General features: G+C 35.8%; 1 protein-coding gene across 2 annotated transcripts in view; it reads right to left on the minus strand.

The window, feature by feature from the left end:
• Positions 1–8,974: 8,974 nt before the first annotated feature.
• The window catches only part of LOC131028954 (auxin response factor 1), an 82,699-nt gene continuing 64,317 nt past the window's right edge, over positions 8,975–27,356 (minus strand). For both annotated transcript variants that reach the window (XM_057959337.2, XM_057959338.2), the window contains 4 exons: positions 11,024–11,171; positions 9,908–10,890; positions 9,611–9,801; positions 8,975–9,400 (listed from right to left, as the gene is read on the minus strand). In XM_057959337.2, coding sequence (XP_057815320.2) covers positions 9,262–9,400; positions 9,611–9,801; positions 9,908–10,890; positions 11,024–11,171 — 1,461 coding nt within the window. In that variant the 3' untranslated portion in view covers positions 8,975–9,261. The remainder of the gene's footprint in view (positions 9,401–9,610; positions 9,802–9,907; positions 10,891–11,023; positions 11,172–27,356) is intronic.

Raw genomic sequence — 27,356 nt, forward strand, 5'->3', positions numbered from 1 at the left:
TTGAAGGAAAGTACAATTTACTATTTGCTTATGTTATTTTATTCAAATGATGTTGATTATATTTCAATTCTTGACTCAAAATAGTTAGAAAGTTTCAAAAATTGTGATTTATGTAAAGTTGGCATTTTCTCTTTAGCAATAGAAAATTAGTTTTTCTTATGTTTTCTATATGAAATAGTTAGCATGTTACAATGAGAGCATTAAAATGTGTTCATGTTATAATACACCCACATTATGATTCAATAGTGGCTAAGCTTAGGTTCAATCACTACCGAGTCATAACATGAGTATGTTATAATGCACTAATGTTATGCCTAGATGATCTAAAAAGTGGTCATGGCAATTGTTTTTGTCCCCCATCTTTCTACACATGCCCCTTGCTAGCCATTCATCATTCACTAGTACAATTGATCATGTTTATATTCTAAGTATAGTGAGGCTATGTCAGCAATCGTATTGCCTAGTGTATTATGAAGCTTAATATAATATTGCATGAGACTTGTTGACAAAGTTACATCTCTATCATCAAGCTTATGAATGTCTATTGTGGGTAAGTTTAATTTTGGATCTTAAAATGGATTCCCTATGCCTTGATTTTATCTATTAGGTTTGTATGTACTTATGAGGCCACCTAAGGCTTCAATTCAAACAATATTTTTTTCTTTAAACCTATCTAAAACATCATTTAAAGACATCAAAAATGGTGCAAACAAGTTGTTCTTGATTAAATTTTCCATTATTTCATGTCCTAGTGGAATTTTTCCCTCAACTTTTGGTGGTGGATGATGGTAAAGAGTCATCAGACTCAACATTTGTAGAAAATTCCTATATTTCGAAAGATGCAATGGCTTCTACTTTGTTTATTTTCTACGCTCTTAGTTTTTTATAAGTTGGGGAAGGGTAGTATCTAGTGTGAGTTGTAACCATAAAATTTAAAATATGAACTATAACTTAATCTAAGGTTTGTCCTCTGACACAAATTTGACCACTAAATTAGAGTATTTTTTTACAATATATTGTAAAGAATAGAGCTTACACCATTGTTCATGATATTTCTAAAAAATGTAAATCAATCTAAAAGTTATAAAAATTGTAGCATGTAAAGGAAAATAAGGATTTAAAGCATAAAATCACAATAATTTGCTAAAGATGATCATATATTGTTATTTTTTTATTAAAGCTTCCTCAAATATATTAATCAAAGCCCTAGAAAATCATGGTCAAGTTTTCAATGGTTTATAAGATATAATAAAATAAATTTCTTGGCCCAAATTATTGTTTTGATACCATGTTTTAAATATATGTTGGGAAAAAATGTAAACATCAATTAAATATGTTTATGTGGAGATTGCTATTATACATCTAGTTTACATATATCTAATTCCTAGACCTAATAGACCTATTCACACTAGCTTAAGTTTACTTAGTGTTTTAGCCACCTGGCCTTATAGGCACATGACACATGCTCTCACACTCGTCTCAAGTGTTCTACATGTCTCACACCTCTTAAAGGGGTAGTCAATGTTTCACTTTCACCTTCCCACTTCATCCTTTGCCTACATATGCAAGGAGACCTTTGTATAGAGTCATGTATTTTCTAATAGTTTTGTGTTTATTTTATTGCATGCATTCTCATACAACAAACCTTGAGTAAACCTAGTGCATCAAGACCTAAAAATCAAAGCGTTAGGATGATAAATTCCTATTGTAAAAATATTTTTGTGTTTGTATGTGACTAAGGAGCACCTCAATATTGAGCATGGAGCATCTTCATCATTGAATGTTAATTACATTGGAATGGTAAAATGCACATTGGGGGCACGAGTGTGTGTGGGCGGATGTAGTTCTTCTTCACCTTCTTTCTCTTCTTAAGGAAAGTTTTTCCTTGCAAGGGGTTTTATCCTTGTTCTTCTAAGATAGATCATGCTTGATATGGCTATACATTTGTTGAGACCCATTCCACTCACCTAAGCTATAGTTATTGAAGATATTGTACATTTTTATTTTCTTGCATTTAGATATGTATTTTATTGGATTAGTATGAACCTACTTAGGCAATTATCTACTAGGGTAGGAGTTATATCCCTTACACATTAATAAGCATCTACTCAAGGAGATAATATGCATTTAATCATTATAGTTGTATGTTTATAGCTTGGGGGATACAAGTTGTACTATCTCCTTTATCCCATATTGGTTTTGTGGCATTTGCAATGGATTTTCACATCTAGCTCACTCTTGAGCAATACATCTTGAACTCATCTTGAACATTTTCAATTGTATCATCATTCTAATGGAATAGTTAAGCGTTGTATCTTCCATCTTTAGTTTTTATGTGAAATTTGGCTTTTATGGTGTGTTCATGTTATCAAGGTTTTAGGTTCACTTGCCCCATCGGCAAATATTACAATATAATTTTGTTATGGCTTTTGGGTTATTAGTGTTGTATTATAAACTTGTTGAGACTCTTGCCTAGTGTGGATTCATGTTTTTGGACCTCATTTGGCCGCTTGATAACTCACATAGTTTTGACAATCTAATAAGGATTGTGTAATTGATTCCTCATATGTATTAAATGTGTGCAAGTATGAATCTAGTGATTTTTGTGCCTAATGTGTGTTAGTATGGTTTTAAATAGTCATTGAGAGAATTAGAACAAAGCCTTTGAAACAGAAGGGGAAGATAGAGACAATTCTACTGTAATTCAAGACAAACAACATAAAAAAAATCCATTCTTCCTCTAAACGTAGTGTAACAAGCCACATGATGAGGAGAGACGATAAAATGTCACAAGAGCAACATAGGAGACTCAACACTTACATGCATAGGAGCCAAGACCGCCCAATAACAATGTAGAGAAAAGAAATGAATTGCCATGTCATATCCATATAGTAGGCCAACACAAAACTTTCAAAGAGAATTAGTTGCTAGGAAGACATCATCTATAGGGTTTTTAAAACACAATAAAACCCACCAAATTCAATCCATAACCACTAATTTGAGGAAGACAATGATCTTTTCGTCACAAACAACATTTTTTGACAATACCAAGAAACAAGAGGATGGGATGAAAAACTCAAATGCAACAAAGAAATTGATTTTTCTATTCCAAACAATTCCCAAAAGACATACCATCTCAAATGTAGAGCAAGAAACTTTTGTATGCAATCAAAACCACAAAATCATTGCTTAATTGTCATTTTAGAAGCTAAATAGCCTTTTTCATATTTAGAAGACTCTCATCATCACAACAAAGAGGGAATAACCAAAGATACCATTCAAATTCCAACAAAATCAAGAATTTCATATATCAAAGGATTTTAGAGTCTAAAGAGCTTGTTTCATGTTTACAAGACTTCCATCACAACAAAGATGGAATAACAAAAGATACCATTCAAATTCCAACAAAACAAAGATATTCATATATACAAGGGATTTGATTATTTATGTGCATAATTGAAAAAAATAGTACTCAAATATGACCATATGTTCTAGTGACAAGGAATACAATTAGAGAAGAGAATAATAAACATAAATAGATGAAACCATTTTTAATTAAAAATGATTTGATGCATATAAAGCAAAGCTATTCAAATATAGACTACTCTAATCACACCATAGATTAGGGATTTATTAACTAAAATAAGACTGAACAATTACCACTATTTTAGCACCTATTAAATGAGACTCTACATAATCTAGACTACAGTAATGGTAGTTAATTATTCTAATGCTCTCACTTTAGCTAACATTTATTGGTTGGTTTGTTACAATTCCAATCTTCTTCAAGCAAAATTCTTGTTTGAGTTTTAAAGACCTTTGGTGAACATGTTAACATACAAACCCTTGATGCCACAAAAAATTTAGATCCACTTCTTCAACTTTAGTTTTACCGTGAATTGGGTTGGGGGCCTAGCTCGATTGGCACAAGCTTCCAATGGTGAAACATGAGGTCTACTCTCCCCCCAGCCCATGTGGTACAGGAGGACGTGTCGTGCCAGCGTCACCAATCACGTTAAAAAGTTTACCCAGTGCACTACAGTTTATAGGGGATGCTATACCCGATTCCTGTAGTTAAAAAAAAAAGTTTTCTCATAAATAAAGTGGTGCTAGATTTCTATATTTTGATCTTACGTGGAATTTGAGATCTCTTGTTAAAGCCATACAACTTTGAATATCACAATTTATGATAGTAAGTGGTTCATATTCTTAATTTTTTAACAACTTTTTAAACCAGACCACTTCCTTTATTGCTTTTGTGGTATATTCAACCTTTGTACTAGAGAAAGCAACCATTGATTGCCTTCCCTAATGATTGAGCCATTTCCAATCTAAAAACAATAACTAATTATCGATCTTCTGCTATCAACCTCACCTACCCAATCAACAATCACAATACCTTGTTGCTTGTATAAGCTTTGTAACAACTTTTTTTCCTTCACAATAAATTCCCTAAAAAGCTCTCCCCTTCAAATAACTAGACATTCTCCTAATAGCAACCCAAATTGGTGCTCCTAAATTTGATGCAAAGGCAATGTTATATCTTATGCAAATCATTGTGTGCATAAGGCTACCCACTACACTTTGATATGGGATGCTTGTCATCTTGTTTTCTTCTTCACTAGTTTGTGGAGACATTAGTTGTTAGTTTGACACTGCTCTCCATAGGCATGCTTGCCAATTTTCTCATATACATAGCAATTTTTTTCATAATATTCTCAATATAGCTATGCTGGCTGAAATTAATCAAACAGGCACTTTTGTTTCACTGCACCTGAATACCCAAGCAATAATATGTATCTCCATGATCTGTCATTTCAAATTTAGAAGCTAAAATTGCCCTTATATCATTTAACAACTTATATCATTACTTATAATAGTTGTTATCATTAAATAATAATGCAATTATGATCTTTAAGTACTATGTTCTCAATGCATAAGCATTTGATTCAGCATTACTTTTTTTTAAACCAGTAGAACAGAGATACCTGTCAATATATTGGTACCAAGCTCTAGGTGATTGCTTCATTCCCCAAAACCATAAATCTTTTTAGCTCATCCATATAAATACCTTCTTCAAGTTCCCCATTGAGGTTTGAAGCTTGACATCCATTTGATGGATTTCCTCAACTACTAATAGCACGCAAAACTCAAATAGATGTAGATTTAACACACAAGCAAAAATGTATCATGATAATTAATATCTACTAGTTGTGAATAGCCCTTACCTACAAATTGATCCTTGTACCAGGCAATGGCTCCAGCAACTTTGAGTTTTTGCTCGAACAAACATTTGCTCCCAATAGTTTTTCTCCCTAGAGGAAGTGTGGTTAAACTCCAAGCATTGTTGATCAACAATGACTTGTATTCAAAATCCAATGCCTCTTGGTTTATTCAGAGCTCTTAAGTGCTTCAAATAAGCTATTAGTTTCAATTGCAAGGATATTGAAGCAAAGATGAACTCGTTAGCTTCCCTTAATTTAAGTGAAAGTTTTCAAATCCTTGCCAACCTTTGAAGGTGTGGTGGAGATTCTGCAATTTCTTATTCACGTGCACCATCAACTCCTTCACTAGATTGTACGCCTTCTACATCATTACCTTAGTCAAGCTCTTGGTACAGTGGCTATCCTAAATAAGAAATTAGAACAACCGTAGGAAGCTTATTGTCTCCCACTTCATTTTGTATGCCCATACTTTCATGAAATATGACATCTCTACTGATGGTCATTGAGCATTTTGCACGATAATACATCTTGTAGCCTAACTCCAAACACAACCAAGAAAGATCCACTTTTGACATTTCACATCCTGCTTCTTCCATTTCTCACCAGGTATGTGCACGTGTGCTACACAATCAAATACATGTAGGTGGGTTACCATTACTTTGATCCCCAACTAAACTTCTGGAGTTTTTCCAACCAGTGCCTTCAATAGAACTCTATTTCCAAGGTATGTTGCAGTAGCAACTGATCAGCCCATACCCATTTGGCATGGTTTGACATGCTCCTTGCTAATTCAACTAACATTTATTTTTGCGACAAATTGATTATGTTACAGGTTGTATGGAATGTCCAGAGTCTTTGGATTTTCTAAAATTGTTTTGAGTTCCACTCTCCACCATTATCACCCCTGAGATTGTTTATGCATTTTCATGTTTGTTTCTCCACAAGATTCTTGAAGCATTTAAACTTGTCAAAAACTCATACTTTTGTTAAATGAAGAAAACACAAATATACTTCAGTTTTCATCAATGATGGCTGCAAAATACTTTGCTCCTCCGATTGACATGGTCTACATCAGCCTAGATATGTTAGAAAGTACGAGCTCCAACAGCACCTTCGCCTAAGTGTTTCCTTCCTTCGGAAACTTTGTCCGTCGATGCTTGCCCAAAATGCACGTTTCACATGCTTGGAGTCTGGTCTAGATCCAAACCTAAGACAAATTTCTTGTCATCCATAAGTTCTAGATTCTACATGTTGATAAGCTTGAATCTTTGATGACATAAATATGCCTTGCAAATTTTCTACAAGTTTTGTATATGAAACATGAATCTCTACATGGTGTCATATGTTGTCAGGATCCTAAATCAATATAAAAGAGGTTCTGATCACTTCCAAGGATTGTCAACACTATTATGAATAGATTAGACTCTTTAGCTCCTTCATTTTCCTCATTTCCTTATGGATTTGTGAGGTTTGCTATTACAAGATTTATTGCTTCTTCCAGCAGTCCTTTGCATAGTGACCTGCCTTATTGCAATAGTGACATTTGAATCTCTTCTTCAAACTTTTTCTTTTGTTGGAGGATTTTATATCAAACCGACGAAATCATTTAGCTATCCATTACAGGAGCACGAACCTTAGGCTTAAACCTCTTTGGCTGAGAGCCAGCAACTAAGGGGTATTCATTCCGCCAAAGTTGCCCAAGGCTTGCTCCCAGCCTCATCCCTTATGGTGTCGGAGCCTTGCACTTAGCAAGACTTGACCCTAGTGGGCTCCTTTAGAACCTTTCAACTTCATCAATAGACCAAGGTCCCATTGACTTTTCTTCAACTTTTCATCATCAATGATGGTTAGTTTCTCTTTCCTCAAGTGGTTTCCAGCATACAAGGCAATGGAAGCTTCTAACATCACTCCCATGTCTTTTCTCCTCAGCTCCTGTAGTAATTAACTCAGGCAAAAGAGACCACCAAGCATTCAAACAGGTGAAATTGGGCAACCAACTGATACCAATTGATTCAATAGATATAAGATGAATTTGATGTGTGATGACACTAATTCTTCATCAGCCATTCATAGATGAAAAAATTTCCTCTGCAAGCCCAACCTTCTTGTCAGATCCTTTGTCTTAGACATACAGATTTTCATACTGCTTGCATGCAACAGTTGTGCATCCTTCAGGTTGAGAAAGTTGTGGCCAATACTTTGCCATCTCTCTGCTCCCACTTTGGTTGTTGCATCACCATTAACGGGTTTTAATTCAATCCCATTATGATCTTCCAAAGATCTTCTCCCAACAGCATCATGTTCATCTTAACCTTCCACAACTGAAAATTTTCTCCATTGAACTTCTCCACCATCCTGATTTGTTCACCTATTTAGTCAGTCATTTCAAATAAACCTAAATCTACCCACTTGAGCAACCCTCTGTTGTAGAGTTAACAGATTTCTTAAATCCATGATATGGCCCTCATGCTCTCTTCATAGCAAACTTAGCTCTCACACATATTCAAAATATGACCCTGCCTACCAGTGTCAGGAAATGCAAACAGAGAAAAGAACAAAAAACAAATAGATGAAAAACCCTCGTTTTCCAAATGATTTGCTGAATATAAAACAAGCGATATATAGAAATAGACGTCTCCAATCATACCATCAATCAAGTTTTTATTAACTGAAATAGATCTGAACAAATTTGCACTACTGTAGCAACTATTTACAGACTCTCTACCTAATCTAGATTACCAATGATGACAGCTAGTTATTCAAACAATTAGAGCACATGTAAGCAAGCTTGTGTTCTATATGTTCAACTGAATCATGTAAACTGCTTTCCATGAACTAAGAGGCCAAAATACATAGCTAAAACAAGCCATATTGTGCGAGTCCTTTGAGGAACCACCACCTTCATAATTTGTGCTTGTCAAAAGAATGATAATCAGAAAGGATGATGATATTCTTCACTCTGATATAATGGAAAGATGTAGAAGCTAGATTCAAGCACATTTGATGACAATTAGAGAACCATTGCCAGCCATAATAATCTCCTTAAAGATTTCCATTAATAATCATTCAATAAACACCATTGATCTCAATCTTTAACCACCCTTTTTGAGTTGCCAGCTTCAGGTCTCTCCCATGAACCCTGCCTTAGGCAAAATTATTATTTTCCAGCCCAAGGGCTTAAAGAAAAGAAAGGAAAGCTTTGTCACTAAGTCTCTGAAAACATGCTAGCTCCAGCGGAACCAAGATACCTTTTAATGCAGCCATAATCTACACTCCCACCCAGTTTTCTACTTTCTCCATCCCCTTTATCAGGTACTCCGTACTTGTATTTTATATTAATTAATAAACACAATATGTAAATAATTACGAAGAAAATTACAAATCACAATCTATCACAATATATTATGCATGTAAGCAAGCATTTTTGACTGATTTAATGAATAAGTTGAGATCTATGATAATTTTATAAGAGGTCATTGATAGAGAGATTAGTTGAGCTTCTCAGATTTTACACATGCTCATAAATTTTATAGTATGGTTTAAAGGCCACTTTTTATAGTCCTAGTTTTATTTATTAAGAAATGATTTTCATTCCATACAAACTACGTTAAATCACTATTAAATATTACCTTCCAAAGGAATCAACACAAGCAAAGAAGAAAAATATAAGCAAAAGAACAAACAATTGTAGAACCCACATTATGGAGCTAAAGTAATTTTAAGATTGATTGATGGGACAGTGACACTAGTAACAAACCTAGCAAACTTCAAATCACACTAGCTATAAAGTTATAAACACACCATATATGTAATGTCAAATTATTTTGTGCATGGAAAAACCCCTCGTTCAATATGCTCGTAACACCCAAGGGGAAAAAACCAGGCTAGTTTAGTCAATATGATACTAAACCATTATATCCAAACTGATGTCCTCCAAGTTTATCAATTACTGTACTCTTACAGTTTACTAATGGAAAGTAATTTGTGAAACACACTATGGCTCATTTGCTTGCAAAGACGAATCCTGTCCGTCAACTTAATATTTGCATGCCTCCGTGGCAGCAGAATACTCAGGAGAAGAGCTTAAAATGTCTTTACTAAACACACCTGGCGCTGTCTTATCCAATTCCTCTTTGGTGTATATTAAAATCTTGTGCACAATGCTACAAAAATCCCTGCACATTATGAAGCAGGTAAAACAAGTTACAAACCCAATAAATTAAGCAAGAAATATAGAAATATAGAAAACTGTGGAGATTGTCAGAGACTATAGAGAGTGCTTGAACAGAGGCTTTCAAAAGGCAGTGTTGAGACAGCTCAGATATCATTTTAATCTTATGTATGACATGTTAAATTCCATTTCCCAGTAAGATTAAGTTACTTACTGCCAAGGATCATCTCCAACCAGCATCATATCACCTTCACTATCTGTATATGCAACCTGCCATCCTTTATCAGGATCACAGAGTAAACCTTCCATATTAAAAAGATGCTCCAATTCACTGATCAGTTCTTCATAACCATAAAGCTTTGATAGATCAATTGCCCTTCCAACAGAAATCCCCTGCTTGTGAACCTATGCATAGACCATAAATCTATAGTTCAAAATAGAACTTTCAACTTCAATAAATTTCACAGACCAGATGGTACCATTGTTCAGTTCACTATAGATATAAATTTACCTTTTTAAGACTCTGTCCAGAAGCAGGAACCAAAGTTTGATCAATGGGAACCTGTTTGAAAACACTTTCTTTCTCTAAAGATAGTGGCAGAACATGATGTTTATCAGAATCGTTATCTACCTGTTTCTGGCTTTCAGAAATTGAAGACCAGGAAGCCCCACAACTAAATGTGACATGTGGATCCCCTGAACTGACATTGCCTTTTGGAATTGGATTACTAGTAAAATCATCTGTGCAATCAGATTCCAGAATTAAAGAGAACCCAAAAAGTTTGAAAGTACGCACTTCTTTGGCTTTAACATGCTTCTCAGTGGAAGAGGTTTTCAAAGCAATGTGGCAAGGCTCATCATAGGCATCTTGTGTGCTATTCCCCAGAAGGAAAGGAGATTCTGAACAAGCATGGCAGTTGGCTGTGACTACAGGCGTGTCATTCTCTGCTGTATCATGTGGAGCAAAAACCTGCCAGTAATTGCAATCTAGAGCACTTTGATGAGAATGAGTAATAACAGGTGCTGAAGATGATACAGGCAGCTTAATTTCAGAATTCGTCTTATGTGTCTTAGAAAGAGAAGGCACCAAAGAAGACCATGAAGTTGATGAATTAATTCCAGCGGTAACAGAAAGAGGATTTGTATTCCCTCTAACCTGCAGTTTTGATAAGGTAGTTTTCTGTTTTTCATTGGCATCTGGGCACCCTCCAGATGATATTTCCAATGAACTTTGTGCCCCAGAACTGTGCAAAGACCTAAATTCTGCATTGATGCCAAACACATCTGATAGAGAATAAATTGGCAAACTTTCAATGCCAGTCCTTCCTCCAATGCATTCACCAATAGCATCATGCCCCTTACAGGGCTGCACATGGCACAACATCAAATCAACTCCATCTCTTTCTAAAGGTGCATTTGAAAACACCATTTCTTGACCTTGCAAGACCCCTTGCGATCTTAAAGATTCTCCTACATGTAGCAATTTTCCCCTATCTGCATTTGTATTAGATGAAGCATTAAAAGTAGTACTCAAATTCAGATACCTTTTGCCATTAAAATTTGAAGTTATCAATTAAGCATGGGATTTTTAAAAAGTTACTTGCTCTAGTCTATTTGGCAGACAAACCTATAGGTGTAGGCGGAAGACTTGTCCTGGGCCTTTTTATCCTTGGGCCAGCAAGAATATTAGGTCCAGTAGCTGAAACAAATAGCTCAATTTCCCATGGTGACACTCTTTCAGGGCTTTCATTTCTGGCATTCTCATCCCACTTAACCTACATAAAAGGAACAGAGTATGTAGACCATCAGTCAATTTATGATTGATTCCATCATATTAGGCAAAGATAAGAAAAAACGTGACTCAACCATCATGCATAGAATCAGAAAATACATTAACTGATCCACAGTAAAGAAACATATATGATACTTGCACTAGCACTCAATCCCAGTAGATTAGTTGTCAAACAAATTGAGTTGTATTTAAGATTGTTATAAATGGCACAAAATGTATCTTCCACACATCCAAGCTTGCAGCATATTAACAATGAAAATTCGAAACCTGAAATATTATGCCAAAGGCAAGATGAAAAAAGATTTATCAAAGGACGTAGTGTGAACAGTTGATGAATGATTCATTATCTAACACGAAGATAAAGAGAAACATAATTAAGAAAGAAAAAATGTATCTTCTTGTTTTCTTAATTGAGTAATAAACTACGAATTCTTCTAAACCACACTGTCCATTTAGTGAACAACCATGAAAAGTTATGCCCAAATAATTTAGTCAGTGTCAGAAACTCGAAAAAATATTAAAAACCTTATCACTTGCATAATAAGATAAAAAAGCTAGAGACTTTTCCATCTAAGTCAGAAAGCCAAGGACAAACAAAATTTTGAAAAGACAGCAACGAGTAGTTATAGATCTACACATATCATATATTTATTTGATCAGTTAACCGAGGCTTGCAATGGGTGTCTCACCCCTAAAAATCAAATGAATTAACAGAAGAAATTCAAAACTAATGATTTCAAGCCATTTGTATTTTCCTGCAGTTGAATACATTTGCTTCTTGCATCAGCCAAACCAGATGCCATTCAAACGGAATCAGCTAGCTAGCATAAGCAGTGACAAAATACAGAACATAAACAAAAATGGCAATCCCTTCAGCCCAATACAAAATTTCCTGGAAAACCAGTTAGGGCATTGATTGAGTCACCATAGACTGCATTTTATCTGGAGATGTTCATATATAACTCTGCATGTTTAAATACCAACATAAGGCATAGAACCACAGACAAACATGAAAAACAAACAATCCAGGCTAACTAGGCGATTGGCAGGGCACAGAAGCAGAGCCTATCAACACCTACTACCCAAAATCAGCCAGGTCAGCCAACATAGGAAGTACTCCTAACACTAAGCCATCTAAAGAATGATACAAAGACACACATGACCTCAACCCCCACAAGTTTGACAATAAAAAGAAAAAACCCAACAGCAGATAAGCCATAACAAAGAGAAAGAAAAATTGACTACGCAGGATGCAGTCAAGATTGAGGGGGTCTTATCAAACTGCTCAATCTTGCAGCCTTAACATGTCATTCAATCCATATAGAAACAAAATCTGAAACACATCTTTACTGAAACTCTTACTGGTACATTAATATAACAAAATCCCTCAAGTACAATTACATACAATGAGCATTTCAATAATAAACAAATTCAGAAATTTTACAAGGTTTCTACACACTTCATGCCTTCAAATCTTTAAAGCTTCATGCCTTCACACCTTCTTGGCTTCGCTCATCTTTTGAAATCTGATTTTTCCCTTAATCTTACAGCTCTCATGGCTGCCTTGAACACCTGCAAAACTATTTTTCTCTTCTTCTTTTCCTCTCTTCACAAGCTAATTTCCAACACTCTTATGCAATTCTCTCAAGCAACCTGCAAGTTATTTCTCCAACCTTGCTTATGTTGATTGTGCTCCTTAACACCATCAAAGGCTGCTTTTAACAGAGATTCAAATATTTTTGAGACACCAAAATGTGGCACCCACATCTGCTCTTTCATGTACCTCAAATTGACCTCTCAAATTCCTTCAAAAACATGAAATAAAATATACACTTTACTTTCAAAATATTGTTGCACCATATAAAATGCCTTGCTGATGTATTTTCCTTTGGAAAATAAATAAAATACTAAACCAAGTCATGCTCCTTTGGTATTGAAGAGTCATTAATTTTTTCTCCAAAATTCACTAGTTTTTCCCTCCATTTTGGCACCCAAATTGAAAGAATAAGACAAGAATGGCATGCCAAAACTTGTCTTATGAAGACTTATCTTGCCATCAAATTTGATAAATATTAATTCTTCTTTACAGGTTCCCTCTAACATGCCAGTGGACCCCTTAAACCCTTCAAACCTTAAAATTATGCAATTTAATTTAAAACCAAATTAAACACCTTGTTTGCCTCTGATTTTTTAAATGGAAACCAAGTATTGTTAAATGAAGATTATATCCTTACAACACTCCACAAGATTCTCTTGAAGCTCCAACCTACGCCAAAAATGCAAAACATGAACATGAAAATAATTTATTTGTTTTGGTGATGCAGGATTGTTTGTGAGCCCAGATGCTCTTGCTTTAGACACACCGGTTAAGAATTTTGTGAGCATAACTAACAAATGGCATTGAGTAGTTGGACTACCCTTTGAAGTTGAAGACAACCTTGCAGCATACTCCAATGTTGTGAATAGGTACCCTTGTAGTAGTTGCCTTCTTTCTTTTCTTCCAGCATTTGCCTAGAACATTGGCCATCCTTCACCAAATTAGCTCTCCACTCTTCTTCCCTTTTATGGGATTTAACCCACCACACTCCGGCCTCTTCTACCAAATGCATTTTCCCCTCTTCTCTTTTCTTGTGGGATTCAACCCACCATAATTTGTCCACCTCCACCAAAAATCTTCTTCACCTAAACTCGAATCTTCATAAATTTTATCAAAAATAATTACTTCCTCTTTTATATCTACATACGCTACTTTCATCAATACAATTTTGAAAATCAAAACTATTTAAAACCTTTTCTTCTTCACATTCTTTGAAACTCGCAAACACTTTACATTCAGCAATTTGAATTTTGAACTACACTTCTCTTTATTTCAAAAATACTACCTTCATTACACACCTTCTCATCCACCATTTCTTTCATTTTGTAACATCAATATCACTTTTAAATTTTTTAGAAAAAGAACATATTACCTCTATAACATCTGGTGTTGCAACTCCATCCTCCATATCTATGCCTTCAAAATGACATTTTAGCTGCTGTCTCTACTTTTTTATCATATTCTTCTACCATTTCTCCTTCAAAGAATCTATCTATCTTTCTCATCTCCTCTTTCAGGAGCAGATCATCCTCATCTTCATCAACTCCCACATCATATTTAGGGCATTTTAGGTCCATTTTTTGAACTTTTTTATCTTCATTTTGTGCACACAGAACATCACTTGTAAACATAATATCATAAAAAGAATAATGGGACTCAACTTCACCCATTTTATGATTTTCTTCAGCCTTCTCTTTCTTATGTATAGCTTTCTTTTTCAACCCATTCTCAAGTGCAATTAATCTTGCTTCAATTTTCTTCAATTCTTCTGTGAGCCTTTTATTTCTCCTTTCTTCCCAATATTATTCCCAAAATAAAATTCTTACAGGCCTTTTCAAATTGACCTTCCTCATCCTCTTTTTTGAAGACACCTTCTTCTTCAATGCTTCTGCAATTTTTTAAAACACTCACAAGTCCCCTTCCATTCACAAGGCTTCAATATCACAAATAATATAAGGGATTAACCCTCTATAGTTACAGGTCCCCCCTGCAACAAAAATCACATCACATTACCCTCTACTCAACAAAGACTCTAGAAGATGCACCTGTCAAAACTCCCTCTATCCACTCACTCTTAATGGACAAATTTGTACACATACCCAACTTTATCTTTGCTGGAGGATAGAAGTTACAGACCCTCTATCATGCCTGCAACAACAAACTCCTTCATGCCTTTAACAAAAAAACTCTTTCATGGCTCTCTTTTTTTTAACTCTCTCACACCTCATTCCTCAAACATACTTCTCACCATGCTAGCAATCTTCTGGCTTTGATACCATTTCATGCAGTCATGATTGGACCTTATCAAACTGCTCAATCTTCCAGGCTTAACAAGTCATCCAACCCATAATATAGAAACAAATTTTGAACTTTATTGAAACTCTTATTTGTACATTAATATAACAAAATACCTCAAGAACAACTACATACAATGAAGATTTCAATAATAAACAAAATTTAGAAATTTAACAAAGTTTCTAGGCACTTCATGCCTGCACACCTTGGCTTCACTCATCTTTTAAAATCTGACTTTTCCCTTCATTTTACAGCTCTCATGGCTGCCTTGAACACCTGTAAAACTCTTTTTCTCTTCTTCTTTCTGATCTGTAGCTTTCTTTTTCAATCCATTCTCATGTGCTTCCATGAGGATTCTATTCAGCTTCCAATTTGGGATCCCTCATTTTTAGCAATGCATTTGTAATGATCATTGAGTACTCTTCCACCATTATGGGTGGATGTCTCTAGGCAACTCCTAATTTAAGCAACACAACAAATCATAACAAGTGCTGCATGCAATGATCAAAGATGTGGTCCCCAAGAAGATTCCATTATGATCTCTTAGGCTATGGTCTCATGAAGGGCGGCTGGCTTAAATTTCTCAGTGGGTGCTGCTGAGAAAAATTAAGACATTTTTAATCAAGGGGACACAAGGATTTTTAAATTCTTTTGTGCTAATAAATATTAAATAGAAATGAGGATCTTTCAATGAAAAATTATAGAAACTAACTGCAAATAAATTTAAAGTTTGGAAAATGAGTTGGCCCTTGGTAAACCTGCCACAACTCATACCAAAATTTTGCTTTTCTACCGTTTATGGCCTTCCAAGTTAAGTAACCACACACGATATTCCTAGCAGTGGAAATTTAGCTTTGTGCATGGGAACCAACAAGTATTTGTCTAAATAGCAAAAACTCCTTCCATATCTTGCATGTCAAGATAATTCTTGTTAGATTGGACAGAATTATTCTCAACTATGCAAGAGCTCTAATAGCATGTTAAATTAAACAAACAACAAGAACCAAGACCTAGTGTAAGGAATTGATACAATAGATTATTCAACATTCGAAAATCAAAATAGCAGAATAGAGTATTTCCATGAATGAGATGCAACATGCAAATGCTCACAAGACAAAAATGACAAAGGGCAAGATGGATAAACAGAAAGCTCACACTATCATCATAACAATGCAAGAGAGTGAGTGTATATAGGTTATACAAAAAGGAGGTGGTGGAAATATGACCAATAGGAAGTAAAATTCATGAATATTCCAAAATAGAAAAAAATAACCCCTATAGAAGATGCCAATAAGTCACTGCATGACCCACTCCTTATAAGATTAAGCAAACTAAACATGTGTGTAAGAAATGGTACCCAACATTGTTATTGTTGGGAGGATAGTTCCATCCAGTTAGTGCCTGAAAAGGTAGTGGGAGGATAGTGTATAGTAAGTCGGAGTAGGGTGAGTGATCCTTCAACCAGATGTACCCACCACTACCTTTCACCACCTCGATTGATATTATCCCCACAATCCTTGTGCCCTTACTTGTGGCGCGACATTATTCCATCTTACCCTTCCTACTTAATTTGGTAAACTATATCTGCACCTGGGAGATCTCAAACAATCTCTGACCCCTTAGAAAAGAACATGACATTTAAATGAAATGAAATTAAAAACCTACATTAAACCATTTAGCATAGTTTAGGTGAGTAAATGGTGGATCCTGGTAAAAGTGTGACCATATTAAGTACCCATGTACACAGAGAAGAAGCCCCCCATGCATCCCTTTATCTTGGAAAAAGAGGAAATAACTCCCCCCAAAAGTAGAGAGAAAAAGCTCACCCAAAGGAAGGAGAGGAGAGGAAGAGAGAAGACTGTCCAGCACCCAGCCCCAATGTGTAGTCTCTTGCACTAGAACTGAACGCTGAAAAAGATCAATTGTTGTTGAACAACATTTCTTCCATAGGTGCACGTACAAGGTCTTCACATTCCATGAAAGAATAAGAGGGAAGAAAACACAATATGTACATCTCTAAAAATTGTGCACTTGTCCCCGTGCCAATGTCGCAATGTGCCACTAATTAGTCAAGAGTCTTGCACCTAACTATAGAAGGGAACAGCTCAAAATCATGTATAGCGATAGCAGGGAAAATAGGTGTCAAAGAAGATAATGATATAGCCACAAAAGTACTATCATCAAACAGTAAACACAAGTCCTCGATAGTGTCCTCCAAACCCAAAACTTAGAGACTCTACAAACATATTGTAATGAGATAACTTGCACAAGATGAATATAATAGGAAATATGCTAATATGCTACTTCGAGGCAGTAACGTCCTAATCCACTTTGAGGGGGATACCTCCAATATTATTCAACAAGAACTCAATACTCTACATGATGATAATAAGTAACCTATACCTCCTATATATAACATACTTATGCCTTGGATATTACCTAGGCAAATTAGATATTTAAATATAATTATTATGTAATTTATTTAAGAGTTAAGGTAGTCACAAGCCAACTACTCATAACACAATACACACTATAGGGTTAGATACACACTATAGGGTTAGAGGCATAACATTGCCCCCCTCTTTACAAAAATATTGTCCTCAATGCTAACTTTTTTTCTTTTCTTCTTCATCTCCTTTTTTTTCTTCTACTTCTTTTCTTCTTCTTGTTTCTTGCTCTTCTTGTTCTTGCTCTTTCTCTTTCTCTTTCTCTTATGCTTCCTCTTGCTCTTTCTCTTTTGCTTGCTCTTTTCTTGCTCATGCTTCTTCTCCTTCTCTTTATCTTATTCTTGTTCTTCTACTTCCTTTTTTTATTTCATTCTTCTACTTCTTTTACTTTTTCTTTTTCCTTTTTCCTCTTCTTTTTCTACTTGTGAAAAATTTCCGACAATATGATTTTTTAATAACTTATTTCTGCTCAAATTATCAGAAATTTTTATTGTAGACTCTCCAATGGCCTCCTCAAAAACCCTTTAAAATCTGTGAGATATATGTTTTACAAAAAAATTAGGGCAGAAACACTAATTCTGCAATAACACGCTCAATTCTACTTCAATTACTCTAAAATTTGGATTGAAGATGTTTCAATATATTCTTCAAAAAAAACTTTTAAAATCAGAAACAAATTTGCTCCAATCTGAAAGATGCAATTTTAAAATGACCTCCCAATTTGAGGAAAATTGCCATGCCTTCATGATGCCAAGATCATGCTCTGATACCACTTGTAATGAAATAACTTGCACAAAATGAATATAATAGGATATATGCTGAAAACACTTGATAATAATATGCCACTTTGAGGGGCCCAGTTAATGGGGCTAGGAAGGTTGATCTTCCTTCCAACCCCCCCAGGAGAGAGTTAATTAGTCTGCTCCTGATCCGGATTGGGTAAAAATAAAATTTGATAGTGCCTCAAAGGGCAACTGTAGTTTGAGCTGTGTGGGATACGTTATCAAATATCAGACGCGAAGGACCTTGGCTGAGAGGTTAGTGTGTCTGGGAGTTGCCACAAATAATGAGGTTGAATTTAGGGCTGCACTGATTGGCTTGGAGTGTGGGTGTGACGTAAACATTCCCGATGTGCACTTGGAGGGCGACTCTGATTGCAATCAATGCAATTAGGCAAAAGCACACCCCAAATTGGAAATTGCAGAAATGGATACGCCTAATATGGGAAGTGGTGAGGAGATTTGAAAATTTCAAAATATTGCATGTTTAGAGTAAAGGCATTATGGAAGCGAACAAGTTGGCCAATTGGGCTATGATTACCCCCTGAATTGGTGTAGTCGAGTTTTGATGACGTTGGGGAATGAGATGTATTGTTGGGACAGGTTCATGTGGATATAAAGCCTACATCCACCGTTTTCGAGGTGGGACAGTACCTCGCAGGATTCACTATCTCCACCCTTGGCAACTATTGTGGACACATGGCAGCCTCATGGAGTCTGTGATGCATTTTAGGCACATTGGAAAGTTGTATATTTGTGTTTGGCCTGGATGATGACAGTGTGACTTGGGAAAGCAAGCTAAAAGGACGGCAACATTTATGACTTGGGAGTCCAGACTATGATTTATTTGCATGGTATCCATCCAAGATGAATTTGCCATCATTGCCAAGGATAGCAAGAAATCAATGCAATTCGTGTTTCGGCCTTTAAATGGATTTATGGCTTGCCTTTCTCAATATTCTGAAATTTGCTCTGCTCGATGGTTGTAGTGCTAGGTGGTTGTGTGCGATGGATACCCCTATTTGGTTGGTCTGCAAAAAAAAAACAGAGGGCCTTTATTGGGGAGGTCTCTGAGAAAAGGATAAAAGGTGTGATCAGGTTGAACCGTGATCTAGTAGTCCATGCAATTAAAATGGTGTCGGGGGATGAGTTTCTCATGACCAACCATTGCTTTCGAGTCAATATGGACCTCTCTTCAATGTTAAAGGCCTCCCTACTCAATGTGGGTGAGTCCAAGGAGATGGCCAACTCGATTTGCCAAGGGGTGATAAGGAAGCAGTTTTTGGGTGGAAATGGAGATGTCTTGGAAAATGTGGTGATGGGGATAGGTATCCCTCTCCCTCAAGATTTTTATATGGTGTGACAACAAGGTTGCGGGGTTGAAAAGCACCCTATTATCTCCTCTGCAAATCCTACCTCACTTTCTCAAAGGAGGCTTGTACTGGAGCGTACCATCCTATTCATGAAGCAATTGTTGGACCTGGTCCTGGAGGAGGTATATGGGTGGTTTCCCAAGAATTTGATGGAAAAGGGCTGATTGAGCATGGAGAGGACATGGATGGTGGCAAGATGATTTCTAAGTCATAGATTGTGGACACCCCAGTTGACCTGGAGATGTTGGAGATGCATGTTGCATGTGGTCCCTCTTGCCTAGTGAGAGTGAAATTTGCAATCAAGTCTAAGATGTGGTTGGGTAGTCTACTCCATGTAAACCTGTATCTTTAAGTTAACATAGTTGTGATACTAGGCTTGTTAATAGTATGGGCATGATTCAAAGATTAGATGATGATATATGTAGACTGTTGTATGTCTCTTAATACATCTTGAGACATTTTGGTAGGATGAATATGGGCTAGTTATGGCAGTTAGGTGCAAGTTGCTTGCTCGGTCTAGTGATATACTATACTTGTAAACTTCCTAATTTCATAATATAAATGTGTGCAACCCCTTAGCTGGTTTTGAATCATCAAAAAAAAATGCCACTTTGGGGGGGGCAACCTCCTAATCCACTTTGAGGGGGATACCTCCAATATTCTTCAACAAGAACTCGATACTCTACATGATGATAATAACTAACCTATACCTCCCATATATGCCATACTTATGCCTTGGATACCACCTAGGCCAACTTAGATACTCAAATATAACTCCTGGGATGACCTAGATACATATTAATGATTAATAATTATAATGTAGTTTATTTAAGAGTTAAGATAGCCACAAGCCAACTACTCATAACGCAATACACGCTAGAGGATTAGGGGCATAACACATATGAGATGTCTACTAAGAATGTGTCCTATAGTAGTGTATCAGGAAGATAGATATGATCCTATTGCGAATAATTTGTCGAAGCACTCGATGAATCAACTCTAAACTCTGTATAAGGAACAAGTGAGAGGAATCTCAGTGTACGTCATGTAACTACACTACTCATCTAATGATGTGTTGGCATCAAATGCCTAAATTAAAACAACTATAAATGAGGTATTTAAACAAGGAGGCAGTCAATATCATCCACATGTTAAGGTTCTCCATGGAAGCATTACTCTCAAATGGTGATTCAAGATCTCCATGTAACTGTCAAATGATTGCTTGATCTAATGCAAGATATCCTCAAAAACAATGACGCAAATTAGTCCATTAACCCTGTCAATGTTGTTATTCCGTTAAATCTTTTGTTGATAGTCACTTGACTCAAGAACGAGTCCAAGAAAATAGGGCAATAGATCCTAGTCAAGACAGTCATTCTTTATCCCTTCTATCTAGGACAAATAGTTCTCTAAATCCAACAGAACAACAAAATAATGGAGTTAAATATAAAAAGCCATGATGGAACCAAAGGAGGAATCCCAATGTAAGTCATGTAACTACACTGCTCATCTAATGATGTCTTAACATCAAAGCCAAAATTTAAGCAACTATAAATGAGATATTTGAAGGAGGATTTGTAGCAATCAGTATCATCCACATGTAAAGGGTTCTCCGTGGAAGCATTACTTTTAAATCATGATTCAAGATCTCCATGTAACTGTCAAATGATGATCCAAATAGTGAAAGGGCACTCTATTTGCTTGATCTAATGCAAAATATCTGCATTGTTATTATTCCATTCAATATTTTGTTGATAGTCACTTGACTAAGTATGAGTCCAACAAAATAGGGCAGTAGATCATATTCAAGACAATGATTCTTTATCCCTTCTATCTAGTAAAAGTGGAACTTTATCTCAGCTCATGATTACAAAATCCTTAGTGCATAAAACCCCCAGAATTTAAAAATTCTAGCACTTTATCTTAGTGTGCTTTCCAATGTTAAAAATAATACAATTGAAATTTACAAAGTCCAAAATGAGCCAAACTGTTGAAAGTATACATAATAAATAGGACAAATAATTACACCACTACATACTGCTTGAAAAAATATCTTAACTTGGAAAAACAAGGAGCTCAAAAATGAGCTCATTTGAGAGTATTTTGAGCAATACAAGTTCCAAAAATTGGAATTGCGCAACAAGATTCCTACTAAAACTCAAATGTTGGAATATGGGAGCATCAAATTCAATAACTAACTACACAAGCATGTAGCCAACACAAAAATAGTCAAAATAAAAAAATGCACCTCCAAATGATCAAAATATGTATTGAAATGGCTAGTAAATACAAATTACACCAGTTTTGCACAAAAAGAAAAACGTAAAATAATATGTAATATGAAATAACTGATTCCAGATTTCAATACATTTTCAACACAATCATACAATATGATGCAAATGCTTATAAAGCATTGCATTCCCATGGACAATCTCCCAAACTACTCTTAAAGAATAGCTCTCAACTAATTTATAACTAAATACTAACAAGTCGCTAAGGTGACTTTATTTTTAATTTATGTATTTATTAACTATTATTTAATTAAATAAACTAAAGATGTAATATTCCAACATTCCCCCTTTTTTACATCAATCAAAACAAAGGATGGAACCTGCATGAATTGAACATGATAGCCCATTTGAAAACTTGCTGAGGTGCCTCCATCAAATCTCCTTAGTCACCCAAGACACCAAATTGAACTCTATTGATGAATGTCATGACTATGAAACCTACAAATATTTTGTACCACATCAGAGAACATCATCCCATTTTCCATGCACAATGAGAATACAACTGTCCTATAAGAGTCCATCACTCTTCAGAGTGTATCAAAATCCCTCCTCTAGTGCCTGTATATGAGAGAACAACTCTCCTCCAAGTGTCCACTTTCCTACAAAATTTTCAATATCCCCCCTCCAATACTATGAGAACCAAATACCTCTCTAATGTGCAAAAGGAACTACACGAACGTAGATACACTAATCCCACCCAATTTCAAAGATTACACTATCCAAAAGTGCTACCAACTACCAAGAATTCCCAAGCCCCCCTACGTTCCATGAAGTGATACATATTGAAATTGGTGCTTCTCAAGCAAGGAATTATCTATGGGCGAGAAGCAGCTCAAGATGATGAAAAATCCTCCAACCTCCAATGTGAAGGCTGTATTTAGTCCTTAAGCCTAATAAATTCTTCATTTTTTTCTTTCTCCATTAATTTCAATGTCTACTTTATAACAATTTTAAAGCTTTCCCTTTTCATGTCGTGTGTGACAATGAGCATCAAATAAAATGTGATCAAACACACCATGTGCTTCAAGGCAATCAAAATTTAAAAGCCTTGTTTCTTTAAGAAACGAACACAAAGCAAAAAAAAAACTAGAGATAGACATTAGGTGTCAATTTCCACCAAAAATGCACCTTTAACAAAGAAATCCTTATAACTCCTTATAAAAACTTATATCTCCAAAAAATGATCTTACAAACTGTAAATGATGTTCAATTTTCAATTCAATATGCAAGATGTATTCTAATTTATATTCTCTCTATCTATGTATTATCTATTTATCTTATAAATCTGATTATCTTCTTTTGTGTGGCAGGTGAGGGGAGCATTTATGGATTTCGATGTCCTTCTCACAAATATCGATTGGTATATATATGCAAGAGGGGAGGATCAAGCAATGCCTTGACCGGTCATGTCTTATGAACATGACCGATCAAGACATTACTTGATCGCACCCTTTGATTACCAATCGGTGTTTATTCTAATCAACAGCCCGACACTAATCGGGGTCTACGTAACTTAGTATCCAATGCCAATCGGTATTTACGTGGCATGATAACCGATGTCAATCGGTAATTACTTGGCATGATAACCGATGTCAATCGGTGTCTAAGTGACTTGTTTAACCGATACCAATCACTTAACTAATAGTTAGATATCAAGCGGTGTATGCTTTGCCACCCGATAACAATCCGATAATCATCATTTGTTTACTGTTGAAGATTCAACCGATATAAATCGGAATACATGGTTAACCCGATAATAATCAGTGATCACATTTATAATGCAAACCGATATTAATCGGTATACTATGCTATGATATGATTATCGATAGTTTGAACATTGATCGACTAAGTAGATTGGACATATACAAATGAAGAATTATCATCAAATGAAATAGCTTGAAGTTTTCCTGATAGTTTATTGATAGGATAAATGATTGAATGAGAGACTTCATTTATCTCTCATTCAATCATTTATCTTACCGAAGCTATCATGCATTAACACAAACCATCTACTCCATGAATAACAAGAACAATATTATGTTCAAAAGATTTAAAATGACCAAAGTACCCTATTCTTTGGTAGATCAGAACCTAACACCTATTGATTGAGGAGAATTAGTAAACTAAATTGCTATAAATCCCACCCTCTACCATGTTGAAATTTAATGATTACAAGGAAATCATAAACCCCAACAAAGGAAATACCTTTTCATGCTAATATTTAATCTTGCTATAACCCATAATTCCTTCAAAATTATTTTTGTGTAAAAGAAATCCACATAATCCTTTAGAAATGTGCCTTCCTGCGCATCATAACATCAACAATGAAAAAGGTGATTTTTTTTATGGCTAGTGTTTTTTGTTGGACATTGTTGGTCATTGACGTCAAAGATTAGTTTTGAAGTTATTTTGAGCTGGCTTGAGCTTCTTACCTGCTAGGTTGGTTGAGCAGCTTGAGCTACTTGTATGCTTGCTTCAGCTGCTTAAGTCTCTGCTTCAGCTAGTTGTGTGCCTGTTTGGTTTATGTCAGCTGCTTACTTGTACTCTAGAAGATTTATCTGCCATGTCATGAGTTGAATTTTCCACATGCCATGTCAGTCTTTTCTATTCAAAGGGAAAGAGAGACTATTAATACATATGAGGAGTAACTATCTCCACGTTGTGAAAATGTGCTGGGCGATTTTTTTTAAAATCGTTGTCTTTATGTCATTTGGTGTGATGCGCTTTTCAATTCTGGGTGCTTAATGGTAAGCTGCCGATTTTTAAGAAGGCATTTTTTTGTGTGGCGGTAATGGAAGTTTGTTGAATATTATTATAGATGAATAAGGGAGGCTCGATTATTTTCAAAAATGAGATCGTGGAGGCAATATCAGGTTCCTTTAATGATTTCTGCAGGTGCTGTGATAGTTTTTTTTTTGGTCTCTAATTGTGCCCAAACAGGGATGTTACATCTGGCAGAGGTTAATAAAAATGAATGCGATTTGAAGGTGTGCCTATGAATGTCTGATATGTGTAGCAGCTAAATTGATACAACCAACAGTTTATACATTTTTTTTGGAGCAACGATTTATATATGTATTTGGTGGTGTGGTGCAAGTTAATGAATGCGATTTTTTTATCATTCCATCTTACGTATTGATTGTGCGGATAATTTTTTTGTGAATTAATGCCCTCTCAGAATGCGTGTATGGTTGAAGAGTGCTGTGGCTATATTTTTAAAAAAAAAAAAAATCCTTCTGTGTGGTTGCCGTCTTGGTATGGTGAGTTTCTGGAGTGGCAGAGTGGTGGATACAGCTAGGCCATGATTTTGTAACAAAATTGTGGGAATCATATTGATGGGGTCGGTTTTTCAGTGGTTGACTGGATGAAAAGATTATTGTGTGAGTTTTGATGTTACTGAATGAGCTGAAAAGGATACTCAAACTTGAACCTTTTTTCAGGGTATGCTGTTATTTGTACAGTTGTGGGGTGTGAATAAAAATATGAGGCGCTGTTGACACATATGTACTACTTTCAGAATTCGTACTGAGTTTTTTTTATTGTAATGGTGGAGTCACTATTATTTCTGTTAGGAGAAAATATGCAGTTATGTGAGATGGTTCAGTAATATGTGTCTAGAGGAATGGAAATGCAGAGTGTTGGATGTCTATCATATTTTTTTGGTTTATCAAATGTCTGAGCTATGAATCGTTCTTGCTGAAGATGATTTCTGAGTTATTGTTGGCTGTCTAGCTTTGTAACTGTTCTGAAGGGAGTTGGAGCTCTCTCAATTTTTGGAGTTGATATTCTGATTAATCTCAGTTGGTGCCAAGTGGAGGGTTGGTGCTCTCCTGATAGTTGTTTCCTTTGTAATCTGAGTTGGTGCCCATTCTGAGTATTTGAAGAAACTTTTTGCCATGGTTTTTTACCCGAAAGGGTTTTCCATGAGAAAAATTGTGTTCTTGCTTTATGTTATGTTTTTATTTTCAGTTCTCTGTGTTCAATGGTTTTGAGTTTGCAGAAATCTTGAAAAATCTGAAACACTGATTCACAAACCCCCCCCCGCCCCGTGCTTCTCATTTTTTACATCAACAAAAAACATATAGGTGCTTCTAGATCATAGAAAGGGTGAAGATTTTGAACTTAGACATTGGGCTACAATTGCTTTCTCTTTGTTCACCATGCTGCTTCAATTTCCTATCTTCAAATATAATTGTGAAAACTCACACAACCTATCAAAGCCTAAACTCAAATCTTTTGTACATCAAAAAGAGTTCATTCACAGTGATTTCAGCACCTTACAATGCAGAGATTGTACAACTAGACTAAATATTTGTGGAATGTACAAAAAAAACTTTGAAGACTTTTAATTCTGCACATCTCCATGATAAGCACCAGCAGTTTTCAAAGACTCAATGGAGGAATAGATATGAAAAACGAACAGAAAATGGCAACCTGGGTCACTCTGCAACTCTGACAAGGATCTGCCGTACGAGGTGCTGTGAGGAGTTGACCCCTTGTTTGTGGAGGAGGTGGCAGGCCTCCTCCACCATGGTATCTCCGCCGCCCTTCTCAATTGCATTCTCTCTGCTTTTATTAGGTCGTCTTTTCTTGTACTAACCGTGCAGGCCGAACGAGCAAGGGTTTATGTGCCCTCATGGAAGGCGATTCAGGTGGTCTGGCAATTAATAATGCCCGTCCTAACGCCTTGAATAATGAAATCAATGGCGTCCAAGGCAATTCATTCAAGGCAGCATTGGAAGGAGCCGAGAGTCTGGTTTCTGAGACTGCGAAATTCGTGTTGGTAAGTGGTTCCAATGCTGAAGGGGATGGAGGAAACCGACACAGAGGTAAGGTTTCTGACCCTCCCTTGCATACATTATTTGTAACTCCTAATGAATCTATGGCAAATGCTATTTCTTTGGAAAAGGATAGACTTGGAGATGTGGCTATTTTTTTTGCCGTGGTTAATGTGGATGCCTACCCTGCTAGGAAGTTTCTTGATGATTGGTTTAAAAATGTGTGGAACAAAAAATTAGGGTTTCATATTTCCTTTTGTCGTATGATGCAGAAAGGTTTATTTGTTGTAATTTTTAAACAGCATAAGTTTCAAATTGCTGTTATTGATAAACAATTCTGGACTGTTGGCAGATGTACCTTCCGTGCCCTAAATTGGTCACATGGTGCTATCAATGAAGAGATTCTTGCATTATCATACCCTAGATGGCTTCAATTAAAGAATCTCCCTCCCTTGCTGTGGAAATTTATCCCTCAGATTATCGAACCGATTGGGAAAGTTATCAGAATGGATAATTCCCCATCTCTTATCCCGCACTTGGATGCACATATCCTTGTCTCGGTGAATCCTGGACGAGACATTCCAAAAGCTATTGAAGTTTTGATTGAT

This window comes from Cryptomeria japonica, chromosome 7 (genome assembly GCF_030272615.1).
Source record: "Cryptomeria japonica chromosome 7, Sugi_1.0, whole genome shotgun sequence".
NCBI classification, from domain to species: Eukaryota; Viridiplantae; Streptophyta; class Pinopsida; order Cupressales; family Cupressaceae; genus Cryptomeria; species Cryptomeria japonica.